The sequence below is a fragment of the Mya arenaria genome, chromosome 15 (assembly GCF_026914265.1).
Source record: "Mya arenaria isolate MELC-2E11 chromosome 15, ASM2691426v1".
NCBI lineage: Eukaryota > Metazoa > Mollusca > Bivalvia > Myida > Myidae > Mya > Mya arenaria.
Window position 1 is genome coordinate 24,384,374 of NC_069136.1, and position 27,933 is coordinate 24,412,306.

General features: G+C 34.8%; 2 protein-coding genes across 9 annotated transcripts in view; one reads left to right on the plus strand and one right to left on the minus strand.

Annotated features, from left to right (window-relative positions):
• Positions 1-7,005, minus strand: part of LOC128219926 (WD repeat-containing protein 44-like) — a 39,341-nt gene extending 32,336 nt beyond the window's left edge. For all 3 annotated transcript variants that reach the window (XM_052928105.1, XM_052928106.1, XM_052928104.1), the window contains exons 1-4: positions 6,823-7,005; positions 6,240-6,332; positions 1,011-1,095; positions 429-597 (exon numbers count right to left, since the gene is read on the minus strand). In XM_052928105.1, coding sequence (XP_052784065.1) covers positions 429-597; positions 1,011-1,095; positions 6,240-6,332; positions 6,823-6,881 — 406 coding nt within the window. In that variant the 5' untranslated portion in view covers positions 6,882-7,005. The remainder of the gene's footprint in view (positions 1-428; positions 598-1,010; positions 1,096-6,239; positions 6,333-6,822) is intronic.
• A 4,146-nt stretch (positions 7,006-11,151) lies between these two features.
• The window catches only part of LOC128219689 (RNA-binding protein FXR1-like), a 43,123-nt gene continuing 26,341 nt past the window's right edge, over positions 11,152-27,933 (plus strand). For 5 of the 6 annotated variants that reach the window (XM_052927604.1, XM_052927605.1, XM_052927606.1 and 2 more), the window contains exons 1-5: positions 11,153-11,292; positions 14,097-14,149; positions 14,837-14,933; positions 24,494-24,648; positions 27,644-27,709. In XM_052927604.1, coding sequence (XP_052783564.1) covers positions 11,242-11,292; positions 14,097-14,149; positions 14,837-14,933; positions 24,494-24,648; positions 27,644-27,709 — 422 coding nt within the window. In that variant the 5' untranslated portion in view covers positions 11,153-11,241. Of the gene's footprint in view, positions 11,293-14,096; positions 14,150-14,836; positions 14,934-24,493; positions 24,649-27,643; positions 27,710-27,933 lie in introns of all 6 variants that reach the window. The other variant, XM_052927608.1, reaches the window with a different exon arrangement.

The following is a 27,933-nucleotide window of genomic DNA, read 5'->3' on the forward strand; positions in this document are numbered from 1 at the left end:
GGTGGCCATCTTCAATTTCTCAGTCTGCACCAAGTATTGACAATGTATGCGGCCATTTCTATTGCAGAACATATAACATTCCTTGTTCAACTTTTATTGCCATCCTCTCCATAAATTTAATCAGATGCATTAGTTTGTTAGGCTTAAAAAAACAGCAACAAGAAATTGAGACAATCTATGTGATTGCCATGGTGACCTTAATCTCACAGTATTGTTAAAAGCTTTCGAGTCTTAAATCAATAAGAACTGTTCACCCTTTTGTATCGAGTACTTTAAAGGGATCATTCAAAAATGCACACCAAAATTTGCAAGAACAATGTTTTGCACAGTATGACAGTTTACAACTTTTCTATTTCTATTTACAACAATGCAAAAGATTGCTGTTTTCTCTTAAAACACACAAAACAAAAAGCTAAAAAAAATCAAACCTGCACTGCTTCCTTTTGGAAGCTCATCCTCTTCATCGGTTTCAAAGCCTTCCTCTGACTCCTCTGTGAGCGAGTTTGAATCCGAGTTATCTCCCCTTTCCGACATCCTCCGCCGTAACTCCTCATGCCTCCGACGCCGGCGCTCTGACATGTCTTTTCTCTCCTGCTCCTGTTATATACAAACAAAGGTTGAGAAAACTCATCAACATATAAATGTTCAGGGCAAAATGATCCTAACATCCAATTTTGTCGCACTTTGATTACTTGTTATTAACTTCAGCAATTCAACACACAAATCAAAATTGTCATAATAAAGCTGTGTTATGATTTCATGGTGTCTTTATTTTTCTAGGTTTGTTTTGTACTCTGAAATTGTTGCATAACCCTTTAAATAGGTTTACATGATGTTTCAAGTCAAAACCCACAACAACAACAAAAACAACAGCAATTAAAGAAGCTAAAATGTAACACTAAAAAATACATTTTTAATATACCCCCCTCCCCCAACCCCTTCTCAAATTTCTGAAAAGATTTGCCACTCTAAGCCAATCTACACTACTACAGTATGGAAGACATCCTCACCAAGTTTCTGTGTACAGCCTTTTCCTGTTTCTTCATCTTTAAAGCCTCCAGCCTCTTTTGTAGCTCCAAGTCCTCCTGTCTTCTCCTGAAAGATAACAAACCAGTCAAAAATGTTAGAACTAGTCTAAAGCATTGGAACCAGTCTAGGATATTAGAACCCATAAAAAATTCATAAAATGGCAACCAGTCCAAAACACTAGCATCAATCTGTAATGTTACAACCATGTCCAAAAGAAAAGGATCTGTCTGTAACAAGTTAACCAGAGCAAAACAAAAGGATTAATCTGTATCATTACAACCATTCATTTTAAAACTAAAATCAGCCAAAAATGTCAGAAGCAATCTCTGATATTACAAGACTTAGTATCAACTTTGCCGTATAATAAACAAAATCATGTGACTGAGTTCAAAATCTTGAAAATCACTGCATTATAAGGAGACTGAGGATCAGTCTATAACATTACAACCAGTCCAAGACAATAGTATCAGTATGTAACATTACAACCAGTCCAAGACAATAGTATCAGTCTGTAACATTACAACCAGTCCAAGATAATAGTATCAGTCTGTAACATTACAACCAGTCCAAGACAATATGATCAGTCTGTAACATTACAACAGTCCAAGACAAGATGATCAGTCTGTGACATTACAACCAGTCCAAGACAATATGATCAGTCTGTAACATTACAACCAGTCCAAGACAAGATGATCAGTCTGTAACATTACAACCAGTCCAAGACATTATGATCAGTCTGTAACATTACAACCAGTCCAAGACAATATGATCAGTCTGGCACATTACAACCAGTCCAAGACAATATGATCAGTCTGTAACATTACAACCAGACCAAGACAAGATGATCAGCCTGTAACATTACAACCAGTCCAAGACAAGATGATCAGTCTGTCACATTACAACCAGTCCAAGACAATATAATCAGTCTGTGACATTACAACCAGTCCAAGACAAGATGATCAGTCTGTGACATTACAACCAGTCCAAGACAAGATGATCAGTCTGTGACATTACAACCAGTCCAAAATAATAAGATCAGTCTGTGACATTACAAGCAGTCCAAGACAAGATGATCAGTCTGTGACATTACAAACAGTCCAAGACAAGATGATCAGTCTGTAACATTACAACCAGACCAAGACAAGATGATCAGCCTGTAACATTACAACCAGTCCAAGACAAGATGATCAGTCTGTCACATTACAACCAGTCCAAGACAATATAATCAGTCTATAACATTACAAGCAATCTAAAACAATAGGATCAGTCTATTACACCCAGTTCAAGGCAAAATAATCTGTGTGTAGCATAATACACCCAGTCTAAAATAATAGGATCAGTATGTAACATTACAACTAGTCCAAAACAATGGGATCTGGGCGTAACATTAAAACAAGTCTAAAAATTATGATATGTGTGTATATTTTCAACCAGTCCAAAACAATAGGATCTGGGTGAATCATTACAACCAGTCCAAAACAAAAGGTTCAGTTACTGTAAAAATGAATAGACCTCCCTCCCCCCACCCCCACCATAATGACATAGTATGCTGCATGACAGAATACTTACACACAGATCCTTACATCCACAAAGAAAGTTCATGGGCAGATTAACATTTGCTTTTTTTAAGAACTAAATTATTTTAAGCATGCATATAATTATACTCAACCAGTTTGCTTAAATTTTTTGAAACTTAAGATTTCTGTTAACACTTAAAAGGAAAATAATTTGTTTGATTTTAAACAGGTAATGGTTCTTTCATGGCATATAAAACTTCCCTGTAGTTGAAATTCATAATCACCAATGTTAATCATTTTGTAGCAAAAATAAGGACAGAAAAACATCAGGCAACAAGATATGAACATCTTGTAGGTTTAACTACATTGCAAGTTATCAGATTCTATCAAAAACATTTGAATAAGGCCAAACAAAAAATGTTTGTTTCTGAAAATATAAGGTAGGTAGGTTGGGATATCTGGGATGTGATTGACTTGGCAGTTGAATGGCTTAAACAAGTCTGGCGACAGGTTTTGGGGTCGCTTTAGGCTTCCAATGAGGGTCAAAGCGAGTGAAGCAGCCATCCGCAGAAGCAAAACTGGCCTTACAAAAGCCCACTTGAGGGCTTCCTGCCTATTCGATTTTCAAACTGGAATGTCAACACCAACAAATGAAGAAATAACCAAAGGTTTCCAATTAAATTAATTTTTTAGTCAGTTAAACAACAAAAAAAATCATCGTTTAATCATGGTACATTTACTCAGCCTTTCTTTACGAGAAACTAATGAAAATGTTCCCAAAAAAGCAAAAGAATGAACCTTCTGACATGATCTTTATGTTGGCAATAAATAAATTAAATTTGATGAAAAAGGGGGGAGATCAGGATACAAGAAACCAACAATAAAATTGTTATGCCTAATATATCATAATGAGTCATCGTCTTATTTAGGGCAATCATATTAATTTGATCATTAAAAAATGGCATGTCCATATAACTCTATGCTTTAAAGTCCAATACTAAAATCAACTGAACTCAAGTCATAAAACAACACAGAAACAAAAAAGAGCACCACGGAGCCAGCTCTAGTGTGATTTTTAAAGGCGCATATTTCAACAATTATTAAAGTTTTAGACACTTCTGTAAATTTGCCTGTTGTCTTTGGCAACATTTTTATTAAATTTTTATTTATATAACAATACATAATGCATTTTAAAAATTAATCTTTGTAACATAACTGTTAAAATACTTTAATGTTATGCTAGAGTGAAAATTTGTAAGATGTGGTCTTAAAAAACAACATCATATTTCAATGGAAAGATTCAAATGTAGGTTTACAAAAACAGCTAAAAGTTGGTAGAAGGTAAAACAAAACAACAACAAGAAAAAGAAATTCTAGAGAGTAAAGTTGGTCTAATTTTTCCCATTTTTGCTCTGGACTGTTAACATGTCTTGACCTTCATAAATGCATTTCATGTCTCAGGCAACATGTGTACCAAGTTTTATAAATCTGAATATCTTAAATACTTTCGAGTTAAGGTTCAAGTTGTATGCACATTGCCGACAACACTGTAGACACCAAAGCTATGTTACTGTACCCCAGCTTTTTTCTTAGTAAAACAGACAAGCTCATAAAATTAATGAAATATAACAATATGTCATAATCTGACAGGGCTTTTTCACCTTCTTTGCTAGGGGCCAAAATAAGGCTACTTCATAATTGGGGAAAATGGCATTTTTTCCCAATTTCCAGATATTTTTTTTCATAAATCCCAGATATTTTTCCCAAAAAGGAAGATCTTACTTTAAAAATTTATTCTCTTTGAGCAAATTATTCTTTTATATCTTTTAAGTTGACATAAGAAGAAAGCTGTATAATTTAAACGTTATTCGAGGACCAATTACTCCATAGAATTATATTGTCATCAATTTCCCATTTTGAGACGTCATCGCATTTAAATTTCCCAATTTGCAGAATTTCACGCGTTTAAATTTAAATTTACCAAAATGAAAAGGCTAGGCCTCTTCACAATTTTTGGTGAAAAAGCCCTGTCTGAGGTAGATGATTTTGAAGGAATGTATATATCAGTTTATTTCTTTTAAGAAACCATTAGACTAGGGTCAGCATTAAATATAGATTTTTAACATCAAACATGGGGGGGGGGACTCTTAAATAGGCATATTCTTTTTTGCTTGTTCTCCTTGTTAAAAGCATTTTATTCAAACTAGCATTATTTCAAAAGAAAGCACTGAATCAAGTTTAGTTTGTGTCAGAAAATATATTGTTAAAGGCAATCTAGTCTACTTTTTTTTCAAATCACATAAACACACAAATTTCTTTTTGAAAATTTAAAAATGGATTGAAATTCTGGGGTATTAAGCATGTATGCAAACATTTCATTTATTATCATATCAGTAGTTGCATCTTACATAATGTCACACCTTCGCCTAAAAAAACACTTTTTGGTCGGGTTAATCGACCCTACCACTGAAAAAGGAACCATTATAACATTTTAACAGAATATAACCCTTGCCATTGTCCAATGATGACAATAATATTCTTACATAAAGCCTTATAAAAAAAAAGAATGAAATAAAGTAGCATACCTTACGTACCCCTTTTTGAAAAGTATGTAACCACAACCAAACCATTTTTTTGGCTATATAACAATGAAATGAGTGAAATGAATGAAGGCACACTTTAACCCTTAGGCTGCTGATGGCGATTTTAAAGGCTTTGCAAACAGCTTGGAACCTAACCAGACGCCGAGTAACTCGGCGCCTGGTCAGGTTCCAAGCTGTTTGCCACTCAGTCAATATATCCCCAAAGTTTTAAGTAAATTGAAAGAAATTTAGAATAAAGCAGACAACATTTTTGAGCAGACGACAAATTACCCAGCATGCAAAGGGTTAAATCAACAATTACCAAAAGCAAGTATATCAAAGAAAAAAACACAAATACCTGAACAACATTTAAAAATATTAAGAAAACAAGAGAGCCTCATACCAAACACCTTTGCTTATCTGTTTTTCTTTAAATGAACAAGGGGAATAACTCAACAATTATTAATAACAGAGTTATGTGCCTTGCTGTATATTTGTGCATTGTATTTGGCAACATGTGTACATGTACCAACAGCTATTTAAGAAGTTTTGGGGTGACAAGAACACTGCTGATGCCAACAACGCCATGACTAAGACAATATTAAGACTTTTTTTACTTCAAAACACAAGCAAGCTAAAAATAGTTAGCAAAAAATTAATTATAATGTATAAATTGAATGTGTTACACTCACCAAAGAATTGAAGACCTGCCAGAATGATCCATTCTATTATTTTTGGTATGTTATCAAATTCCCACACTGGGTTTTCACTATGAGTCATATTACATAAAATATATTTTCTGTTGTACTCAAAAAAAAATTGGGGGGGGGGGGGGGGCGGGGATTTTGACATTCTAAATGGAGTAAAATATCAATAACAATAACACTGTAAATACATCACTCAGAAACATCATTTAATGATTGTTAGATTCTTAATATATAAAAGTACAAATGGGGAAATTTTAAGGATTTTTTTTGGAAAATAATAGGGGCTAGCTCTTAGGGATTTAGCCGAATATACATGTAGGCTACGGCAAAGAATGGTAATAAAACATTGGGGTCAGACAGGTTTTAAAAACTTTTGTAAAATATAACAATTATATGATCCCGACCTTAGCTCCTGCTTCATCTTCAGTTCTATCAAGGCCTTCTCTTCCATGTCCAGCTGTTCCAAGCTGTCTGTTGTCCCCCGTGGCAATGTGCTCCTGGCAAAAAAAAGTTCCAGCTTTAATTTGAGAGAGAAATAAAACAATATGTGATTTGGAATGGATATCATGGGACATAAAATTATGTGCTCCTGGGTTTAGCAAATTGACCAGTGGTCAGATGATCTTACATCTAATTGCAATTGCTTGAGTGACTGATCAATTATTAACCATTTTTTTGCTGTGATTTTCTTTGCTTTTCTTTACTCAGTTCCATTAATATGCTAAGTTAAGTAAAACGGGCATTTGATTGAATGAATTCAGACTTCAGTTACCTTATTAGTCTTAATAGACACACAGGGTGCATGCCAAATTGACCAGATAGACATGTAAAAAAAATCATTCCTTAGTACTCATTAGGGATTTTTTTGTAAGGATGCAAAATATTGGAAGTAACTTAGTAAACGGTTTTACATAATGAAAGTTAAAGCAGTGTCAAATGAAGGTAAGATGATAAGAAAACAATAACACGAAATAAAGGTAAACAAACCTTTTCGGGGTGACATCTTGTGCGTCAAAGAATTCTTCTAATTCACTATCAGATGACATGACTGCAAAGCAATTACTTTAAACACTGTTTATTTGTATGAATTCAAGTAGTGTCCTTATCGCATACAGCGAAGGTAACTGGAAATTGCCTTTTTTGTTCCAACTGTCACATCCTGTCACCGAGTGTCAGCCATCTTGGAAGTTAGACTGGTTTCATAATACTTTTCGTACCCTGTTGCATTCAACTAATTTTTATTCGCTTCAAAGAATATGAGAAGAGAAAAAAGTATGGTAAGCAGTAGTTTAATTAACACAGTAAATATGATATCTTTTGAGATAAAATTTCACATTACAAATGAGTGCAGTACCGTCATTGAAAATATAAGGTCAGATAGAAAAAGAATATACATTGCAAAAACACATGCTATGGCAATTCATGAGATAAAAACACAGCATGCTCAACACCATTCTCATTCATCAGAGGTTTGGTAATGATAAATCTTACATAGCACCATCACTCTGGTGAATGAGAATGAACTACACTGGCGATATAAAAAATGACGATGACAATATAAACTTGACACAGATTTAATATTAAAGCACCCCTTTCAGCAATTACTTTGTGAAAGCATATAAACAGAGAGAGAGAGAGAGAGGGGGACGGGAGGAGAAATAAACAAAAACATTCACGTCTACGAAAGTACATTCAATCCCAATATATTTTGTCTTTTTTAAACATTGATACAGATGGATATGGATACTCCAAAGAACGTTGTCCAGACAAATTTTCTCCGAAAAATTACACGTGCATACACAACCATAGAGAAATGTTTCCGTTGACAGGGACTTTTTTCCCTTCTTTGCCGTAGCCGATACCCGGCTACTTCCTCAAGGACCTGACCCTGTTTTGTCTCCAAAATTTCCCATTTTTAATCATGAGAACCTCATGATTCATTAAATGATGTTTCTGAAAAATATACTTTAAGTGCTTTATTGATATTTACTACAGCTGTTGCCAGATGTTTAAAAAGGCACTCTGAACATTTTCTCCAAAAAAACGCGTTTTTTTTCTCCACAAAAAGGCTAGGCTCGGGGTGTCATCCCCACAACAAGTAAAAAGGCCCTTATTGACATTGTCAACAACGAAATACATTGCGTCTTTTGTATGTGGTTTTAAAAATTGTACAACCAGACTTTCGGAAAATGTATTTTTTTTCTGCTAAAATTCAATGGGAAACGTTTTATGATCATCGGACTGTTCCGTGAAACATTTTTTTCTAAAAGATAAAGAAATAGTTCTAACAACGTTTCTTGTCATAGATATAAAGTACACATGTCACTGTGTTATATATATATATATATATATATATATATATATATATATATATATATATAACGTAGTGTTTCGACATAAATGTATAAAACAAAATGAAAAATTAAAAGGAAAGAGCGTACGTACATTCAAAAGTATACATAAATAGCATTTGGAACTTTTGTAGTGTACATCATGTTGAGGTCATTACGTCATGTTTTGAAGTTGGACTGAGTTCTTTGTCGTCTGACAAACAACGATTGAGCAAGTATGTCATAGTTTATACTAATTAATTTCTTTCAGCAACTGATAGCTCATCTAGAATATCGTAAGGAACAAGTACTGGTGGCCATTTTGAGAAGACATGGTCTTTGTTGGACTCCTTGGTGGAATCCTAGACCCGGCCAACACCGAAGTACTAGAAATCCCAAATATTATAGGACTACAATTTGAGTTAAACTGACTCGTTCGACACGTGCTTTATGTATAGCAATTTCGATATCATAGTTGGGTAATTTATAAATTTGACGAGGAATGCAGATTCTCACGTCCTTTTTAACATTTAAATACACTTTTTTATAATCGTTGTGGGATACATTTTGCAATCAATGATCGCTGACAGACCAGTTAAAAACAAGAACAATAACAGCATTAAACTTTATATTCTACTACCAGCATTCCGTGCACGTAACGAAGCGAACACTGGCCTCCATAAAATGGCGACATGAAAACTCTGTAACGTGCGACGTCAAACAAGGTCAGCAGATCCCTTCAGCGAAAAGCATGCTCGGCCCTGAAGGGGTCCGCTGGTCTTTTTATACAGTAAATTCTCAATCTACACAGAGCTCGGGCTTTGCTAATTTGCATATTACCAACCGTGTTAACATACGTACTATGAACGTACGTCCGTCTATCATTGAACGGAATGTTAATTGTACTATGAACGAACATCCTCCGCCTACAGCGGACCGTTACATTACTTTCCCCTCCGAGAAGACTCGACCCGAGTCTTGGCCTGGGATACTCATGGGTAATGCCCCCATTTCACAAAGGATTGTTTTTTTCCAATCGGCGCGATCTGTACCAGATTATCCCCGATGATTTATTTTTTTTGATCGGCCAGATTGTCGTCCTGAATCGCCCCCAATCGTCCCCATTTTTTAAGCCGATTGAATCCCGACCAATGAACCACGGCGAGGGACGATTCACGGACGTTCCTCGAGCGATCGACACGTTTCAGGGGCGCACGTATGTGAAAGTACGCGCAAGTACCCGCAGGTACAAGACAAAGGCCCGTTAGAGACCCGCATCTCGTGCGCAAGTGAGCGATGTTCGCGCGTTGTCTGGCCGAGAGGGACCGAAAATGGGCGATCCCGGCTCGAGAGAGGACGCGTTTGGCCGCTCTGCGGCCGATGTCCGCCGTTCTTCGCGCGAGAGTGGCCGAATGTAGGCTTATGTTGACGCAGGTAGCCGCAGAAACCCGAAAGTAAACGTTCTTCGGACGATTTAAACGATCTTTGGCCGACTAAATTTGCCCAGATCGGCGAGAGGTCGGTGTTTTTGTGGCCCGACTATATAAATCGGGCCAGATCGAAGCCTTTCACCATTTTCTGACAAGCCAGTGAAGGTCATGGACCAACAAGCAGTGCTGGGGCTTGTTGTAGCTTTACAACTTCGTACTGCTATAGCACAGCAAAATGTTACAAGACTAGAATGTATGCTGAGGAGAAGGAACAGGGTCAAGAGAAGATATGCTAATAAGAAGCAAGTTGTTGTGAATTGTTAAAGGTTTTTCACCTGTGTTTTGTTTCAGTACCTGTTCTGAGAAAAGTTTGCAGTTTATTTTTTTATTATAAAGATTTTATAGTTCTCTGGCATTGGTATTAATTTGTACATTTATTATTATTTATAATTACTTTGAGTAAATATATGCGTTGCTGTTCTATTAAGTGACAATTAATAATTTGTGACATTTAAAAGGATTTCTATATGTTCTGATGATGGTCGGGTGCTTACACTCCGACGACACTACGCACGACCCTCGGAAGAGAACGGCAGAGGCTAAACGAAAGCTCCAGAGGGCTCCAGAGGGCGGGCGAGACAAGTAAACCTTCAGAGGACCCTCGGGCGACCAAGGCGACCACGGGCCGACTGTTTTTGATCGGCTACTGGTTTTCAACTTGTTTAAAAACAGTAGCCGATCACTTTTTAGGTACCCGACCCTCGGGGGGACTAATGCGATCGCGCCAGATCTTACCCCGAAGGTATAGGTTAGTGCACGTTAGTGCACGCAGGTTCCCGACTTATTTTGCAAAAATAGGGCCGATCGACTAAAAAAGAGATCCGGTACTCTCGGGACCAAAACAATCCTTGGTGAAATGGCCCTATTAGGCAACTCCGATTCGGCATTTGTCAACATCCCACCGCTGCCAGATCCCTTCAGAGAAAAGCATGCTCGGCCCTGATGGGTTCCGCTGGTCTTTATATACAGTAAATTCCCAATCTACACAGAGCCCAAATGCTTATTTGCATATTTCCAACCGAGTTAACATACGTGCTATGAACGTACGTCCGTCTATAACGGAATGTTAATTTATACTATGAACGCACATCCGCCGCCTACCGTGAGCGGACCGTTACAACTATATATATATATATATATATATATATATATATATATATATATATATATATATATATATATATATATATATATATATATATATTGTCTGCAGCCTTTGTGGAGCCTCAAGTAGGATCTGAAAGTGGCTCTAAACAGGATGCCTTCTACATTGTCGGCAATATCAGTGTGAAGTACTTGAGTTCGTTGCGCCTGTACAGTATGGCGGAGTATTATATTTATCTTTCTTATAATCCCCCTATCGGCAATAGCAATCACATGGGGGAATCTGCGACGGAGCAAAGCCAAACTGAAGCCATATCTAGATTCGGACTTAACTTCAGAGCGGAACGCGTTGGGTTGAATTATTTTGTGTACGAACCAAACAAAACCAGTCAACTTTATGAGGTACCCGGCTCTGACGCTTCAATAAGACGGAAAGTACGGTCTAATGACCCGGTTTTCCCAGAACGCACTTTTGTCTGAAAATGGAAGAACTTGTGGTAGAAATTCGCGGAGCTAATGGTGCTTATTATAAGGTATGTATTTTCACTTTTTATACTCGAGGTGACGGGGGTTACAGTGGATGTAAGTTATTTACGAACTATTGTGAGTCATCTCTTAGACAACGGTTAAATCAACAATGTGCTTTGACATGTTTTTGTGTGCTACCCATCTCTTGTGAATTTAGACAACGCAGCTTTTAGTTTTAGAGAGTTTCTTGTTTTACTTGCTAAAATATAGTCATATCAGACATAATGGATACAGGATATATTGAGTTTGTGTTGTTTTCCTTGTAAAAACGAAAGTAGAATTTTCCAAAAAGGATCAACTTTCATTTTTAAACTTGTGAAAACTTTCTAGAATGATATATTGTCTTATTACCAGTTACATTAAACAGTAACATGACAACATTGAACTGGCTTTGATTTCCAGCTATTGCTATGAATTGGTGGGTGGTTGATTTATTTTTATGACCTTTGTACATACAAACATATTAATTATTTATGGAGAAATTTAACTAAAACTAAGCAGATGAGGCTATAACATCATTTTTTCTAGTCTATAATATGGCAGACAACTGAAAGGGGTTAGTTTGATATAAAATCCAGTCAAATAAGTGTTTAAAAAATGGCATTAATGGATTATTGTTACGTGCTAAGCCACCAAACAAGGCCACAGATCCCTTCAGAGAAAAGCATGCTCGACCCTGACGGGGTTAACTGGTCTTTATATAGTACAGTATATTCTCCGTCCAAACAGAGGCCTGGATATGCCAATTTGCATATGATCAAGTACATCAAAGTACTGCGAACACACTTTCACCTACAGCAAATGTTACATTATGTTCTATCCTACCCACCACCCGGGACAGCTCAGACAATACAGCATAGATTCTTGTATTGTTAGATCAAATAGTCCTTAGTTGAAAAGGAAACATCCCGGATTGAAAGATGAAATGGCCCAGGTTGTGAGACATATTTGTGGAACTTGCCGTCCAGATAAAAAGCCTTATTTCCAGACTTTCGCCATTGCTGTACTGGTTGAGAAGCAGTTTCCAACAGTTTTTACAAGTGTTTATTGATATATTCATACGTGTTAAAAATCCTACTAAAATTGTTCACATTTTAAATTACTACAGCTCAAGCTGCTATTGTCGATATATTTTTCACATGTGTGATGTCGAATAAAGTGTATCTAATGGGGGCGCCAAGAGGGTACTTACACTGTTCTGATTAGCTGTTGACGAGAAGCAGTTCCCGACAAATCAAATACGCGGCAGATTTTAGGTGCCTATTGTGTGTTTTTTATCCTTTTATTCAATATACTAAATAGAAGACTATAATACGAGAACTATTATTTAATTTTTCAGCATTTACCAAAAATTAAACCTAAAAACTTACGCCTAAAAACCTAGTAACCATATAATTGAATTGCAATACCTTCTTTATGAAGATCAAAAGAAAGTACGCGAAAAAGTGATTTGTCGGAAACTGCTTCTCAACCAGTACGAAAGATTGGCAGTATCATTGGATGATTCACATACCAATCTTATAAATGCTTTTAAGTTTTCTGTGATTCCCTTCTTCCAAAGTCTCGTGGTTCTCATAAACTCACATTTAACAGTTTTTGAATAACACTTTTGCTTTGGGTTTCAAACTTGGATATTTTCATATTAACAAAGAAGGTTTCATATACCCTTTTTTCTCATCTTTGCCTTAGGGACTTGTACACTTCTTTTTCAAGTGAGTAAAAAAATAGGAAGGTAGGTGGGCATAACATTATTTTGAGAACCAGGATTCTTTACCTATTCTGTACAAAATACACAGCATCAGTGAGGTTATTTATATTAGAACTGTGCAGACCAATTTTCAGACTGTTTGTTTCTTATATTTATATATATATATAACAGGGCTTTTTTGCTGAAATCATTAAATTGGGGATTAATATTTTACACTGAGAATTCTACACGATTTTAAACAATTATGCCATTTGGAATGGTTCAGAAGGCCTGACCTTTGAGATGCCTAGATTAGAAGTATCTTCCATGGCCGAGAGTGTAAGATAGGTTCATTCCGACCCGAGCGTAGGGTGTTTTGCGGAAACGAGGTTTACCGAGTTTCCACAAAACACCCTGCGCGAGGGTCGGGATGAACCTATCTTATACGAGCGGTTATGGTAGATGCTTTTTCTCCCACCTCAGTTAAACAAAATTAAGTAAAAATGTATTTTTTGCTGGAACTCGTTTTTGCTTAGTGAAAATAATTGCGTATGGATATGCGATAGCACGTGGTTGTCATGGATATACGCGCAGTGATCCAGTTAATGTTATTAGTCAAATCGGTCTTTTTAAATAGTTCTAAGGAGAATGAAGCATTATTTCTTGAATGATGCCTGAAAACTGTTTTATGGTGACATTTGAAGCGAGAAATAATTAATTAGCGTTCTAAATATTACCATAAGACAAGATTTCCTTGATGCTACTGACGACAGTCTTCAAGAAGGGAGGTAATTACAATGTGGTAAAAGGAGTTCCATACGGGCATTTTATCTTCGCCCGTGGGCAAGATAAGAATATCTAGCATGGTTAAATTATTGGATCTACTTATCTGAGGTGGGAGAAAAAAGCATATTGTTACCCTAGTGCAATACATAATTCTGTTACTCATAATTTAGAAGCAGATATTGAGTCCATGCACTAATATAGATTAAGCAGATAATGTTGGTGTCAAATAATAACATTTTGAATAGCTAAGTTTGGTTTGAACTAAAATCAGTGTGTAATAACAATGACATCATCTTACATGTTGATTTAAGTAATAGAAATATTATTCTTTTTCAGGGATATATCAAAAACATCCATGATGACGAGGTCACTGTGTCTTTTGAGAATGAGTGAGTGTTATTGTTTATTTGTTTTGTCATTTATCTTGATGATGACAGTGAAAGCTGCACTCTCACAGATTGACTGTTTTGAAATTACAAATCAGCTTATTTTGGCATCAATGCCTTCCATTCAGTTCTGTAATGTAACTCAAAATGGAACAGATCTATATTGGAAAACTGCAGAACATTTTGTTTTTCCTTAAGCATTAGTACATTTTAGCCATAAAACATCAATTTTCGAACATAAATATAAAAAGCTGTGAACTTTTGTCAGCAGTCTTTTCTTAGTGGTTTCCACACATTTTCACAAAAAGACTCATTCCAGAACAAAAAAATAAAAATTGTCAAACAGCCAATCTGTTCAAGTGCAGCTTTAAATTATTGAAAGGTTTTAATGAAAGACAAAATCAATAATGACAACTATTTTGTGAAGTCATTATAACTATGTCTAATAGCCTTTTAATGACAAAGTCAAGTCAAGAAAATGAAAGAGATCTATTGAGTATTCACTTACTTCATTTAAATCGCACCATATATATAAGAACTCAAAAATGATTTTTTAATAAAGCTTAAAAATACATATTAAAACTCAAATTGATTTTCTTAAAAAAAAAGTTGGATAACTTTCTCATTGATTAGAAACTAGAAGAGTGAATAGTTATATAAAATATGAATTAATGTCATCTCTTATTGCAGTTGGCAGCCATCAAGACGGGTGACGATGACTGAGGTGCGTCCAGCTCCGCCCAAACTCGTCGACAAACCTGAATACAAAGAGAGTGAGCAAGTTGAGGTAAATATTTGGTATTAAACTGGTAATTTATATCTATCATTAACAATCAAACTTAATGCACCCTTATGCCATGGCACTAAAACAGCTTGGAGAAACCTTAGGTTGTGGTCAGTAGATGACCAAAATTAATTTTGGAGTCAGTTGGTCAAAGGTTATGGTTGCCGGACCCTTTATTTAGGGGACACCTGTCCTAAGCAGCCATTGTGGCTGGATCCCTTAGGTGCCTGTTTAATACAGACTATACTGTACATATCTTATGAAAATGTAACAATTTCTGCTATAATATAAATGCCATTTAACTAATGCCTGGCCAAGCCAGCTCTTGCGTGACCACTTAAGCATGTGTGAAAATAAACGTGTTTTTTGTATGCAAAATTACTTTTTTAAACATTTCTAAAAGCCTGTATCACAATGCTAGAGCCAGTATGCATGGGGAAACATTTTTGAAATTCCACCAGCATTGAGTGTACAGTATCAAGGTATGTTAGGCCAGAAAAATTTAATCTAGGCCACACCAAACTTGTTTTTGTTTAATTGGATTATTTTTGTTTAATTGGATTTTACGAGACCTATTTTTCAGACAATGCAATTTTATATAGGCGTACATTTTGTTTGGATGTTAGCAATAGTGTAACAATATGGGCTTCTTAGCGCATACACTGTATTGAATGTTTGGTAATATGTGTATATATAAATGGGCTTAATAAGATTGTTTGGACTGCAAAATAATTCTTTCAAATGATTTTGAATTATATTGATTAAAACATGGTAATTTCATTGCTTAGTAAGTCAGAAAAAATACGATTTATAATATAATTTTTACCTCCTTGAATGCTGCATAAATTGATGCCATTATGATGTGCATTTATTTATTTCATTAAGGATATGAACTGGCACTTTAAATTGAAATTGGAATGAGAGTGGTTTGGTGGAATAGGTGTTTGCCTTTTACTGCAAAATTTGTGGGTATAAGTCCCAGAAGGTGAACATTTTCTTAGCTTTTCAAAAAGGACATCATAAGTGGCTTCTACCCAGGAAATGGACTCAAGAGTGACTCATATCAAATTATAGCTTTCTTCAAAATCCAGCTGAAATAAATTAGGTCCAAAACAAAAAAGGTTTGGTTAGGGTAACATCCTTTTCATTTTTTTTTTTAATTATTTAATTTATTAGGCTTTATATAAGAATGTAATTGTCATCATTTGATAATAGTGTTCAAGTTATATTCTATATAGAGCTTTAAAGGTCTTAAACTACCTATAAAGCACATACTAAAAAATAAATAATAAAAGAATATTTATTTTTACAAAACTGATTATAAAAATGATAGAGTCAGCACCTATTTCCTAGATATGGTCAGGTAACTCGAACCAAAGTTTTTTTAGGAATAAGTATGAACAAATATTGAAATAACAAAATGTTGCCAGTTTTTTTAGGAATAAGTATGAACAAATATTGAAATAACAAAATGTTGCCAGTTTTTTTAGGAATAAGTATGAACAAATATTGAAATAACAAAATGTTGCCAGTTTTTTTAGGAATAAGTATGAACAAATATTGAAATAACAAAATGTTGCCAGTTTTTTTAGGAATAAGTATGAACAAATATTGAAATAACAAAATGGAATCGATTAAATCTATTTCTTTGAATTTAATTCTCAAGAAAAAAAACACACCCTCAAATGTTTCAGGCCAAACAAACGTAGCAGTGATCTTGAAACTGTTTACCTTGAGAATTCAATGGAAAACACGAACATATGATAGCTGGCAACTGAATCATTGAATCATTCAAGGCTGAACATTCCCGACAACCTGGCTGATACAATCTTTCCAAGCTGGTTTCTCAGATATTGGCAATGAATATGCTGATAAGCCCAAGATAATGTGACTTAGACTTTCAACCTATCTTTTAATATTTCCCCATACTGTGCTGTGCACACTTATATACAATATTCATTATATTTAAAGTATATTTAATGTTTAACCTTTGCTGTGTTTAATTTTTTTTGCATTACAGTGAATCAATAAAAATTGCTGTGTAATTGTTTAAGTGAGGTGCAGGCTGACAATAAGATTCTTAAATACTTTTGAAATATTTGTTCTCTCTTGTTTTAAAACTACTTAGAGGCAAATAGAGAGCAAAGTAATTAAATCTTTTTCGAGGCACTTTAATGAGCATAATATTTGTTGGCTAAATTTATTCTTATAATATGATCTTAAATTTGCAAAACTGAAAACTTTTGATATTTTAGTAAGAAAAATTTAAAATATTAGAGTTTAAAAACACATTAAACTGGAATTTAAATTTTGATTGATAATTCATTAAAAAAAATCTGTTCCATAAGAAACGTCTTTAATGATATAATTGAATTAGAATCTGAAGCTGTTAAACTGGACTGCCATGATATGTTTAGTTTAAACATTATATATTTTATAGCGATTGTGTAGAAAATTATGAAAACATATACAAAGTCACTCTCGTTGGCATGATGTAACGTGAAAGTGTGGTCTTGTGTTGTGGCAGAAACCAAAGTACCTGATGAAAACCCACTTGTGTGGTTCAATGACCACTATCCAAACTTAATTGCGCCGAGGCCAGTAATCGAACCCGGGTCGACTTGGAGAGAAGCGAGTGCGTTTACCCCTGTGCTAACTGGATATAAGGGAGGATAGTTCTAAAGAGATTATACATTTGTAGCATTTATTTGCAAATCTGAAACAACCAATCTTTATTGAAAATAGTATTTGTTGCCGTTCGAAATGACCCATCTTTTATGATTGTAACAATTTTTTTTACAGTAGGAAAACATCTGCAAAAAAACCCCATCTTATCCTTTAATGATAGTTCTTCCTTGCAATCTTTTGAAACCTTTTCTTAGTTGTTATCTCTGGAAATTATCAGATGTGGTTGATAATGTCATGTTAGTATTTTTTCAGGAAGACATTAAACAGTTAGCAGTATTGCACTTATTTTCAAACAGTCAGCAGAAATTGCATGAATATTGGAACATTTAATGATTTAGCAGGACTTTGGTATCTTCAGGAATTCATGAAGTAAAGATAAGTATTACCTGTAATTTATTTTTGTTCCTCTGCCGATAACTCAACAATATTTCTGCCACATGCTGCCTGTTATAAAAATGAAGCAAAAATATACTGAAAATATTGTGCAATAAATGCTTAAAATATTGCAGCATTAATGCATTAAAGTGTGAGATTTTCAATTTCTTTCTCAAAATTTCATTGCTATGCACGATACAAAAAAGATTTTTTTCTGTAACTTGGACCCACTGACCTGATTTTTGGCATTATGTGTTTTTAGCGGGATTTTTCTATGAACAATTAATGGTTATAGAATGGTGAAACATGGGCGGACAGGCAGTATTGAAGGGGATGGCAGATGGGCGGATGGGCAGGCCTTTGTTAACAATTATGCGTTAAAAGTTTTTGTTCCCTATCATAAATTCAATATTTTTTATCCAATTCTTATGAAACATGATGAGAAGACTTATTGAACATTTGTGAATATAGGTCACCTGAGGTCAAAAATTAGGTCACTAGGTCAAATCTTGGGAGTTTTTAATCCATGTCATAAATTCAATATTTTTTATCCATTAATGTTATGAAACTTTGTCAGAATACTTTTCTACAAGTTGTCATGAACATTAAATTTTGTGAATATTGGTCACCTCAGGTCAAAAACTAAGGTCAAATTTAGGGAAATATTTTCCCCTGTTCTAGATTAAGACTTTGATGGGACTTTCAAAAAATGAAATCTTAGATGTTTAAGTGTATCATTTTTCAAAAATCAGGTTAATTGGGTCTTATCTTTTTGGAAAAGCTGATGTATTTATAAATTGTTCGTTTTTTTCTCACACAAATGGAATAGTTTCTGTTGATCTTCATGAAATTGGCATCTTGTTTTTACAATAAATCAAGGAAGTAGATTGATAGACTATAATATAGCCACATACTACATACAAATATTGTTTCACTGATGTTATACATGAACTAACAATCCTCATTTTACCTTCTCTGATGTCTTGTCTGGATAGAAATACCCACAACATGTCATTAAATACAGAGTGAATTACAACAGACAGGTATTTGCAGAGCAATATGAGTAAATTTTTGCTAACTTTTTGGCAACCTGTCTTGTCTTGTTATTCTTTATCTTCTAAGTGCGGAAGTGCAGAATTCTTGCAAAATAAACTGCAGTTAAGATTACTAACTAGCCATTTAGGGATTTCTCTGACAAAAATTTCTCACTTGGGACCCCCATTTCCAACTAGAAGTGTAACCAAGAATCCTTTTTTTTAATTAAGTGTTTTTTTTAATTAAGTGCTATTCTATGAACTTGGACACCATGAAATAAGCAGAGACCCCGGTATGTCACCAGGAGAGTCGCAGGATCACAAGCTGGGACCTGCATTTCCAACTTGCAGTGCAACCTTGGACCCCTAACATCCATTTCAATTATGTATTATCCTATGAACTTGGACACCGTGAAAAAAGCAGAGAACCCACCCAGTTTGTCAACCATGACAGTCCAAGGACTCCAAGCTGGGACTCCCATTTCCAACTGGGACCCCTAAAATCAATTTCAGTTATGTATCATCCTATGAACTCGGACTACATGAAAAAAGGAGAAACTCCCCACTTTGTCAACCATAGGAGTCCAAGGATCCCAAGCTTAAAGAAAAATCCAGCCGATGAAAGTGTTAATACTATTGGCACTTTCTAAGAGCTTATAATGTGGATATTTTGAGTCTGCTGACAGGTTATCTGTAAATAAGCATTTTTGTTTTGCCAATTTATGGAACTAAGTCCTGGCTTTCATTCAGCAGTTTTGAGAACCAAAATGCATTTAGTAATGTATGATGAAGAAACACTCAGGGCAGTGGTGGTTGTTGGGGAGGGGGAATAAATAAATTCCCTTACCTGCTTAAAGTCTTAAAGGTACCATCTCATGTTTTTGTAAAATTTACTTTTTTTATATGATGAAATTCAGTGTGGCAAATTATTACATGTAAGATACCAAAATCTGGAACCCTTCAGCAAATATTGATACATGTATTTACTGAAATATAGTCTTAGAAGACAGCAATTTTCATTAGCGTTAACAAGGCTTATAATCAATTAATTACAGCTTATTGTTGCATTATTGGTTGTTTGACATTATCATGTGATAATATCAATGTATTGTTAAGAGGTTAAAATATCGACCACTTTTGTTTATGTCCTGCTGTCGTTGAAATTTAGGTGTGATTAATTTTTTCCTAGACTAGCATGGGCTCAAATCCCACTCAAACCAAAATACTATTCTTAATTTCATATAACTGTATTTTTTTTTTTGCAATTTCGATATCATACAGTAAAATAGTGATAAAATGAGTGTTTTCAGATGCATTACAAGAAAAAATATTATTTGGTCCAAAAACATGAGCAAGTAAAGTGGAGCAATTCCTTGTATGTCAAATTTAGTGCCACCCCTGCATCATAAAGATATGGACAGGCTCAGAGAAATCAAATGAAAATAGGTTTTATCTTTATAACTGGAAACATATTTTTGGTTTTATACCTTGGCTGGAAAATGTTTATTTCTGGGGGTGTATTTTTTTGGCAAAGTCTGTGATTTTGGTTTGGCTTGAACCAAGTTGTATGCATATAATCATACAGTTTGGAAACATGGATAGTTCCAGCAGGAATATGCCACAGATATAAATGATCTTTGCAAATGATACTGTGAAACTTGGGGTTATCAAATATTTCAATGCTATATATCTCTGTTATGAATCAAAGCTCAGTGGCTATTAATGCCTATATAATGAACACACCTTGAATGATTTCAGATGTTTGAAGAATTTAGCACTTTCTGTGTGCTTCAAAAATGAAAGTGGTGGAAATTCCATACCCAAGAGATTGTAGTCTTATAATATACCGTCTTACACATAGTAAGCGTTTCGCATGATAATAAGATTTTTTTTAAATGTGTTTCACTTAATAGATCTATGCATTTTTTTTTTCAAATTCAATTTTAATGCATTATCTTGTTTAGCTCACTTGATTTTAATGACCAAAACAACCTTGCATCAGCCTAAATTGTGCCCCTTAAAGCAACTGTGCACCATATGATCAATTTGCAAGAAAAAAAGAAAATTGTCTATAACTGTCATAAACTTGGTATTAATGTGTACAATGCATTGAAACTTACTAACTGAACTACCACATAGTTTAAAATTTATTTAAGTTTAGCAGTTATTTCATATTTATCCATTAAAAAAGATTACTGGGTATGTCTACCTAGTAGAATTAATTCCTTATGCGTGATTGGCTAGTCGGTGTTATCAGGTGATATTACCGAGTTAGGTGTATAGCCTAATTATGTCACCCGATTATAGTAAACCGTCGTAGCTCAGTGGATACGACTCTGGACTGCAATTTTGGCGACATGGGTTCGAACCCAGTCTCTGACATAAAAGGCCAGAAGAGCTTATGCGATGGTAAAGTGTACGTAGTATGTGCGTCTGTGCATCTGTAAACAATTCCTTGTTAACACGATACAGCCTTCAGTTTTGATTGTATCTCAAAGAAACTTGTACAGTATCTACATATCCATTAGAGCTTGGTTCCTTTTCGAAAACCAGCCAGATCCGCTCATGCATGCTTAGATTATGGGCCTTGATTGTATAAAAAATCAGTGAGTCTGTAAACAATTCCTTGTAAACACGATACAGTCTTCAGTTTTGATTATATCTTGATGAAACTTGTACAGTATCTGCATAATTATACATTAGAGCTCGGTTCCTTTCGAAAACCAGCCAGATCTGCCCATGCATGCCTAGATTATTGGCCTTGATAGTATTAAAAAGTCAGTGCGCCTGTAAACAATTCCTTGTTAACATGATACAGCCTTCAGTTTTGATTGTATCTCGATTAAACTTGTACAGTATCTAGATATCCATTAGAGCTTGGTTCCTTTCGAAAACCAGCTAGATCTGCCCATGCATGCCTTGATTATGGGCCTTGAAATGATTAGATTATGGGCCTTGATAGTATAAAAAATGCTTGCGAACATGATACAGTCTTCAGTTTTGAGTGTATCTTGATAAAACTTGTACATTATTCAGATATCCATAAGAGGTTGGTTCTTTTCAAAAACAGTGACCACACAAACCCAGCCAGAAGAGCATAGGCCCTTTTGGGCCTCTTGTTTTTTTTACATTTTGGTACTTTTTTTACAATTATGATATCAAAGCGTAACACATTCTATTAAATAATTGTCCTGAGATTCGTTACAGAAAAAAACTTTTTTTGGTGCCATTCTGGTGTACAGTCCCTTTAAAGCTTGTCAGTTATGGCTAAATTTGATCAAACTTATTGAAACTGCCCTTAAGTCTAATTCTAAGTATTGTACTGTTTTTACCAACTTTTTACAATAGAGATTTCCCTCTAAATAACTGCAAGCAAATGAAAAATTCCTTGATGTTCCATTACATAATATTTATCCTTTCTATTAGCAAATTGTGCTGTTATAAGACTATGTCAGGTAAATAGCTGTTTGATTACATTTCTCTAATCATGCCGCAATACAAACCTTTCGACTAACTCACTTAAGCAAATAGCATTGTTATTTTAAGAACAAATGTTTCACATCTGTGTACTAAACTGTTTGCTAAATGCACACAGGCAGTCATGCAGTGTTGGTTTTGTCCGTCTGGTCTGGGATTGTGTATAACATGACACGAATGGTCAGTGTAGCCTTACAGAGATTTTGTCATTGTCGTCAACCACAGTACTTTCTAGCTTTACGAGTCATACATTCTGTTACACTTCAAAGATACGGTGAGAAAAATTGTCTGATCAACTCTTAGTCGAATGTGCATGAGGCTCCCTTAAAAAAAATCGCAAAGAATTATACATCACAGATATGTGTTGTGCATAAAAGTTGCATTGAGTCTTCTCTACCTCCAAAGGTATTTTAGCTACAACCATGAAAGTTTACAAGAATGGTTATCAGCATGTTAAGCTGTGCACGTGGGGTAATCTGCTTGTGGTGTGGCCAGAAACAAGAGAGTTATGGGCCTTGACTTAGTCAAAATTATCAAAATAAGTTGTTTATCATGCGTTATGCATATAACAGGGCTTCTAAAACTTTAGAACGTCAATCGTTCCGGACCCGGCGACGACCCCTCTCCCCCCACCCCCCACCCCACCCCCAAAAAAAAACAACAACAAGGAAGACCAGTTCAATAGTACGATTTTATATAAATGTCATACATTTTCGCGACATGTTTTCTGTCAATATTTTTTGCGATGTGGCAATTCGTAAGAGGACTCTAGAGTCAGCATAGCCGATTGGGATAGTCATTGATACAAGATTAATTCAATTGAGATTCTCATCGAGTTCTGCAGTGTTTCTAACAAGAAAGACTGCGATCGTAATTAACTGTGGCTGTCGGGAGGCGGTCAGACAACAAAAAGTGAAACAGTATTATGATTTATTTGCTTAATGCTTCTTTAGTGGGTCAACATTCAACTGATAATCTTGAATAGTAGTATATATCTAGATTTATAATCGGGGCAGCAAGCTTAAAGTGTGATATCGACAACGATTTTTTCATTACTGCGAATAAATATGACGTAAGCGGCGGACTCAGCTGTCAGACTATGTAGTTAATCAAACGTATCGCTGTTGATATTCTATATATTATTACGTTAATTAATTTGGTATTTTAATGCTCTCACGGATTAACAATGACATGCATTTATCTTTAAAGCCGTTTTTAACCAGCAATGGTTCTTTATAACAATTTAAATATAACTGTTTTGTAATCAAACGGATATCATGTAATGATCGACGACGACATAGCATATTGCCATGTGAAAATATGGACCGATTTTAACACTTAATCAGGAAAGCTGCAAGCAGATAATTAACACATGGTTTGTTTAATTTTGTCTTCTGCTTATACCAAAACACGTGATTGGACTGATTGCAAGCGTCTGCTAATTAACAGATAGGCTATAGAGTGATCAGCGTAGCGGAAAAAGCAGCTGGTTGCATCGGTCTCATGGTAACCAAGACACTTTTATGACCTATTGGATGTAGGTTTGAATGTGTGAATGACCCATGAATGTTTGTGTATTACAATTTCTACATCTTTTATTGACTTAATCGTTTTGGACCGAAATTACAAAAAAAATAGAAAATTTCGGACCGATTTTTTTTACACTTTATAATATATATATATTTATATATATTGATGAATTCAGTAGAATTGTTAATTCTGATGAATTCAGTTTACTAATATTTATGTTTATGAGGTATGCTATTTCAAAAACAGCATTCATTTGAGGACTAAAGCAACATGAAATTCTGTTTATATAATAGGTCTGGAAACAAAGAGATATCGAAAACAACTCTCGATCAAATATATATAAATGGCCATCTGTCTAACAAGGCATAATTGTTGGCATTAATCAAGTTCCTGTGAAAGCTCTAATTGTTTCATTTTGATAGCTGATATTTTTATTATAATCAATTATTTGTTTTGCAGGTGTTTGCGAAGACGCAAGATGATGAGGCTATGGGGTGGTGGAATGCCCGCATCAAGATGTTCCGCGGGGAGTTTGCTGTTGTCGAATACGTCGGCTGGGACAAAACCTACTCCGATATCGTCCCTCTGGAGAGGCTTAGGCCTGTGAATACACTGTGAGTACAAACAAAATAAGTAGGATTTTGGCTTAAGAGTTATAGAAGGATGCTGCACCCTGTCCCTTTTTGGTAGCACCCTTAATTCTGCCCTCATGGAGACCAGCACCCTCCTGCCTTCATAGAATTAAATTCTTAAGATAATAAAAAAATAATATTTTGATTAAAGCTGAAATTTAATTATTAATTTATACAAACTTGACATATTGGGCAGTTGTAACCTACTTAAAGTATAATTATGCACAAGCCTTTTAACTTGTTCTAACCTATGTATAATAATGTTTTGACCCCCTATTTTTCCTAATACAATTTGGAAGGGTTGCTGTAGAGAAGAAATATATGGAAAACAAAACTAGCAAAATTTAATATTACATACAATCTTTTTTGGCCTTGATAGATTGTAAAATGTATCAGGTCTGTTTTCAGTTCTAATAAAGATTTAAAACACAAACTCCAATAACTTTGTCTTTTGTGTATTTTTTGTCATTTTTTTTTTTTTATTTTAGATAAAAATAGGTCAGCGAGGAATTATCTTTCAAATGATATGAAATAATTTAATTATATAATTGATTTGAAAGTGAATTAATTGTAATAATGCTATCTTCGAGTTATCAACTTCTTTGGACAATTTTATAAATCTTGATAACTTAAATCCCCAGTGTATATTTTGATAAGTTTGTAGAGCAATTTCATTGGTCAGCAGTTATTATTGGATAAGCATTGACCAATCAGTAAACATTTAAAAACTTAAACCCAACCAAAGAATTAACCAGTTTTATACAATGGAATGATTAAAACTACTCATTATGTAATTTTGTTTAATTGACGTTAAGTGAAAATCTTGAACATATTGTGATTTCCTGGAATATCATTTGTATGAATTGTACTGCACTTGATATTTAACTACTGATGACAGCTTCCTGTTTCTTTGCCAATTTCTGCAGTGCAAAGATGCTGATCTAATTTACAAACAATATCAGTTGCAACGGTATGGCTGTGGTATGCCAACCTCTTTGTAAAAATAGGTTCTACAGTCATTGAAGTTAGGAGATTTGATGAACAAGCCCACTTGTTTAAATGTTTGCTTGGCATCAACATTTTTCAGCAAATCCAAGTGTCTCTTCCCACCTCTTTTGGATTTTTTTCTGATTGGCAAAAATGTGTTTTGCCTAAAATGAACAAGAATGCTCTAAAACACTAGAAATGATAAAATAAAGTTTGTATTTTTAAGAATAAACTGTTCTGTACAATTTAATCCTCCCCCCCCCAAACAACAACAAACAAAAACAAGGACAACATTAAATTGGGAATTTTGTTTTCTCATTTGGGAAAAATATAATTGTTTCACCATTGGAAATGGCCACAATTTCAGCCCCAAATTGGGCAAAAAAAGGCACAGAGTCCACAATTAATTTTAAGTTTGTTCGGCTGGATGGACTCACAAAAAATAGTTGCCACCAATTTGTATTTCGCCTCTGATCACTCTCCGATAATTTAGGGATTAGGTACTTTAAAAGCAATAACAAGAAAAATACCTACCTTCCCAGGGGTGTAGAAATGGGCCGGAAGCCGGTAAAATAAACCGGTTACTTTAGCATCTTCACCCGGCTATTTCCCCCTCATCAACAAAAATAAAATCTTATTTTTTGTCATGTTTTTATGTTTACATTCGGAGGTAGTACTCAGATTCAGTTTCCACAAATTCAAGTTCATTTATGTTAAGGTTCCCTGTTACAAAAAAAACATGCACCAGAAGACCCATCTCATCTCACAAGGGGCGTTGCTCCCTTGACCCAAACTGGGGGAGGACACCCAGATCCCGCCGCCTACTTTTGGGATATTCCCTGCTACTTAAATTAATTTCTACACCCCTGCATTCCTACATATTAATATGTTGGAAGGGAAACGCCAAACAACTAATTTTTTTGTGGTGGCAAAATTGACAAACAATAAAGGCTGATGGTTCAGAACTTTCTTAAAGTTAACAGCATTCTTAACATCATCTTTGTTAATTTTCATATAGATATTGCTATAATGGTTTCACAGATACCCTTATGACAGCCAGCATTCCTAACAAGATTTTAGGCAACTGTTTGAAGTGTACTTGCTTTATTTTAACATAATAAAATATGTCAAAATAAAATGTTAACAATGTCGTAAATCAGGTTGTTAACTTTAACCTTGTTCTGAACAATCGGTCCCTCCAAAGTAGAAGTGGTAAGGCAGATTTAGGCAGGAATCTCCAAGGCTTAATGCTGTGGTTGAAATTAACACAAGCCCACTAGCCCTGCACTGGTAAAATATGTTTCGGGTTTGCTCAAATTCTGAATTTTATATAGCAGGGCTTGTTGAAAAATTTGATGCCAAGCAAAAGTATAATAATTCGAATTTGTTCATCCAAAAGTCTAATTTCAATGACTGTTAATGCTTTGTCAAAATAGTGACTTATCATAAGAAACTTCAGGCCTCTCTTATCTGGGTATTTGTTAATGATACTAATTTGATCAGAATGTTGTAGGAGGAATAACAAACAATACAGTTATTGCATTTGTTATTCGAAATGTAATCTTACATGTGGTAATTAATTTGATGTTTAATGCTGATATTAACGGTGATATTTCTGTGTGCAAGCTATTTTATCAAAGAAATAAATAAATAATGAACATATTTCTCCTATCTATTCACTGCCATAGTGCATTACAACTGCTTCGAAGTAATAAAATAGATTTGTAGGGTAATATTTATTAGTTTGCACTTATTCATTTTAGCTTTTTTTTGGAGATATTTTAAAGCTGATATGAATAACTCTTTGGTCTGTTTTGTGGGTACAAATTACTGGTGTTCAATTTAAGAGACCAAGAGTACATACCCCAGGTAGGGCTTTAACACACGATCTCTTTGGTGAGAAGCAGATACCTTTACCACTAGCCCACTCTCTCTTTCATCTCTTGTGAACATGTTAGAACTTATGAGACCTTGTGCTTGTGTGTTTCAGATGTCATATCACTAAAGACACCTTCTACCAACATGTGATAGAAATCCCTCAAGATCTCTTGGAAATGTAAGTCAGCAGCAGTGGTGGTGGTGTTGGTGGTGGTGGTGGTGCAATTTAAATGTTGGCTAAATAAAACTTTAGACAAAATAAACACTTGATCGGTTAAACTTGTTTAAAAAAAAATGCCCTACGCTTGCGTTTGGATCACTGTTTAATCATTGTTACACTTTTGGCCATGAAAATACCTAAAATCCTAATTAATTTATGAGTTTTAATTTTGAATTGCTCCC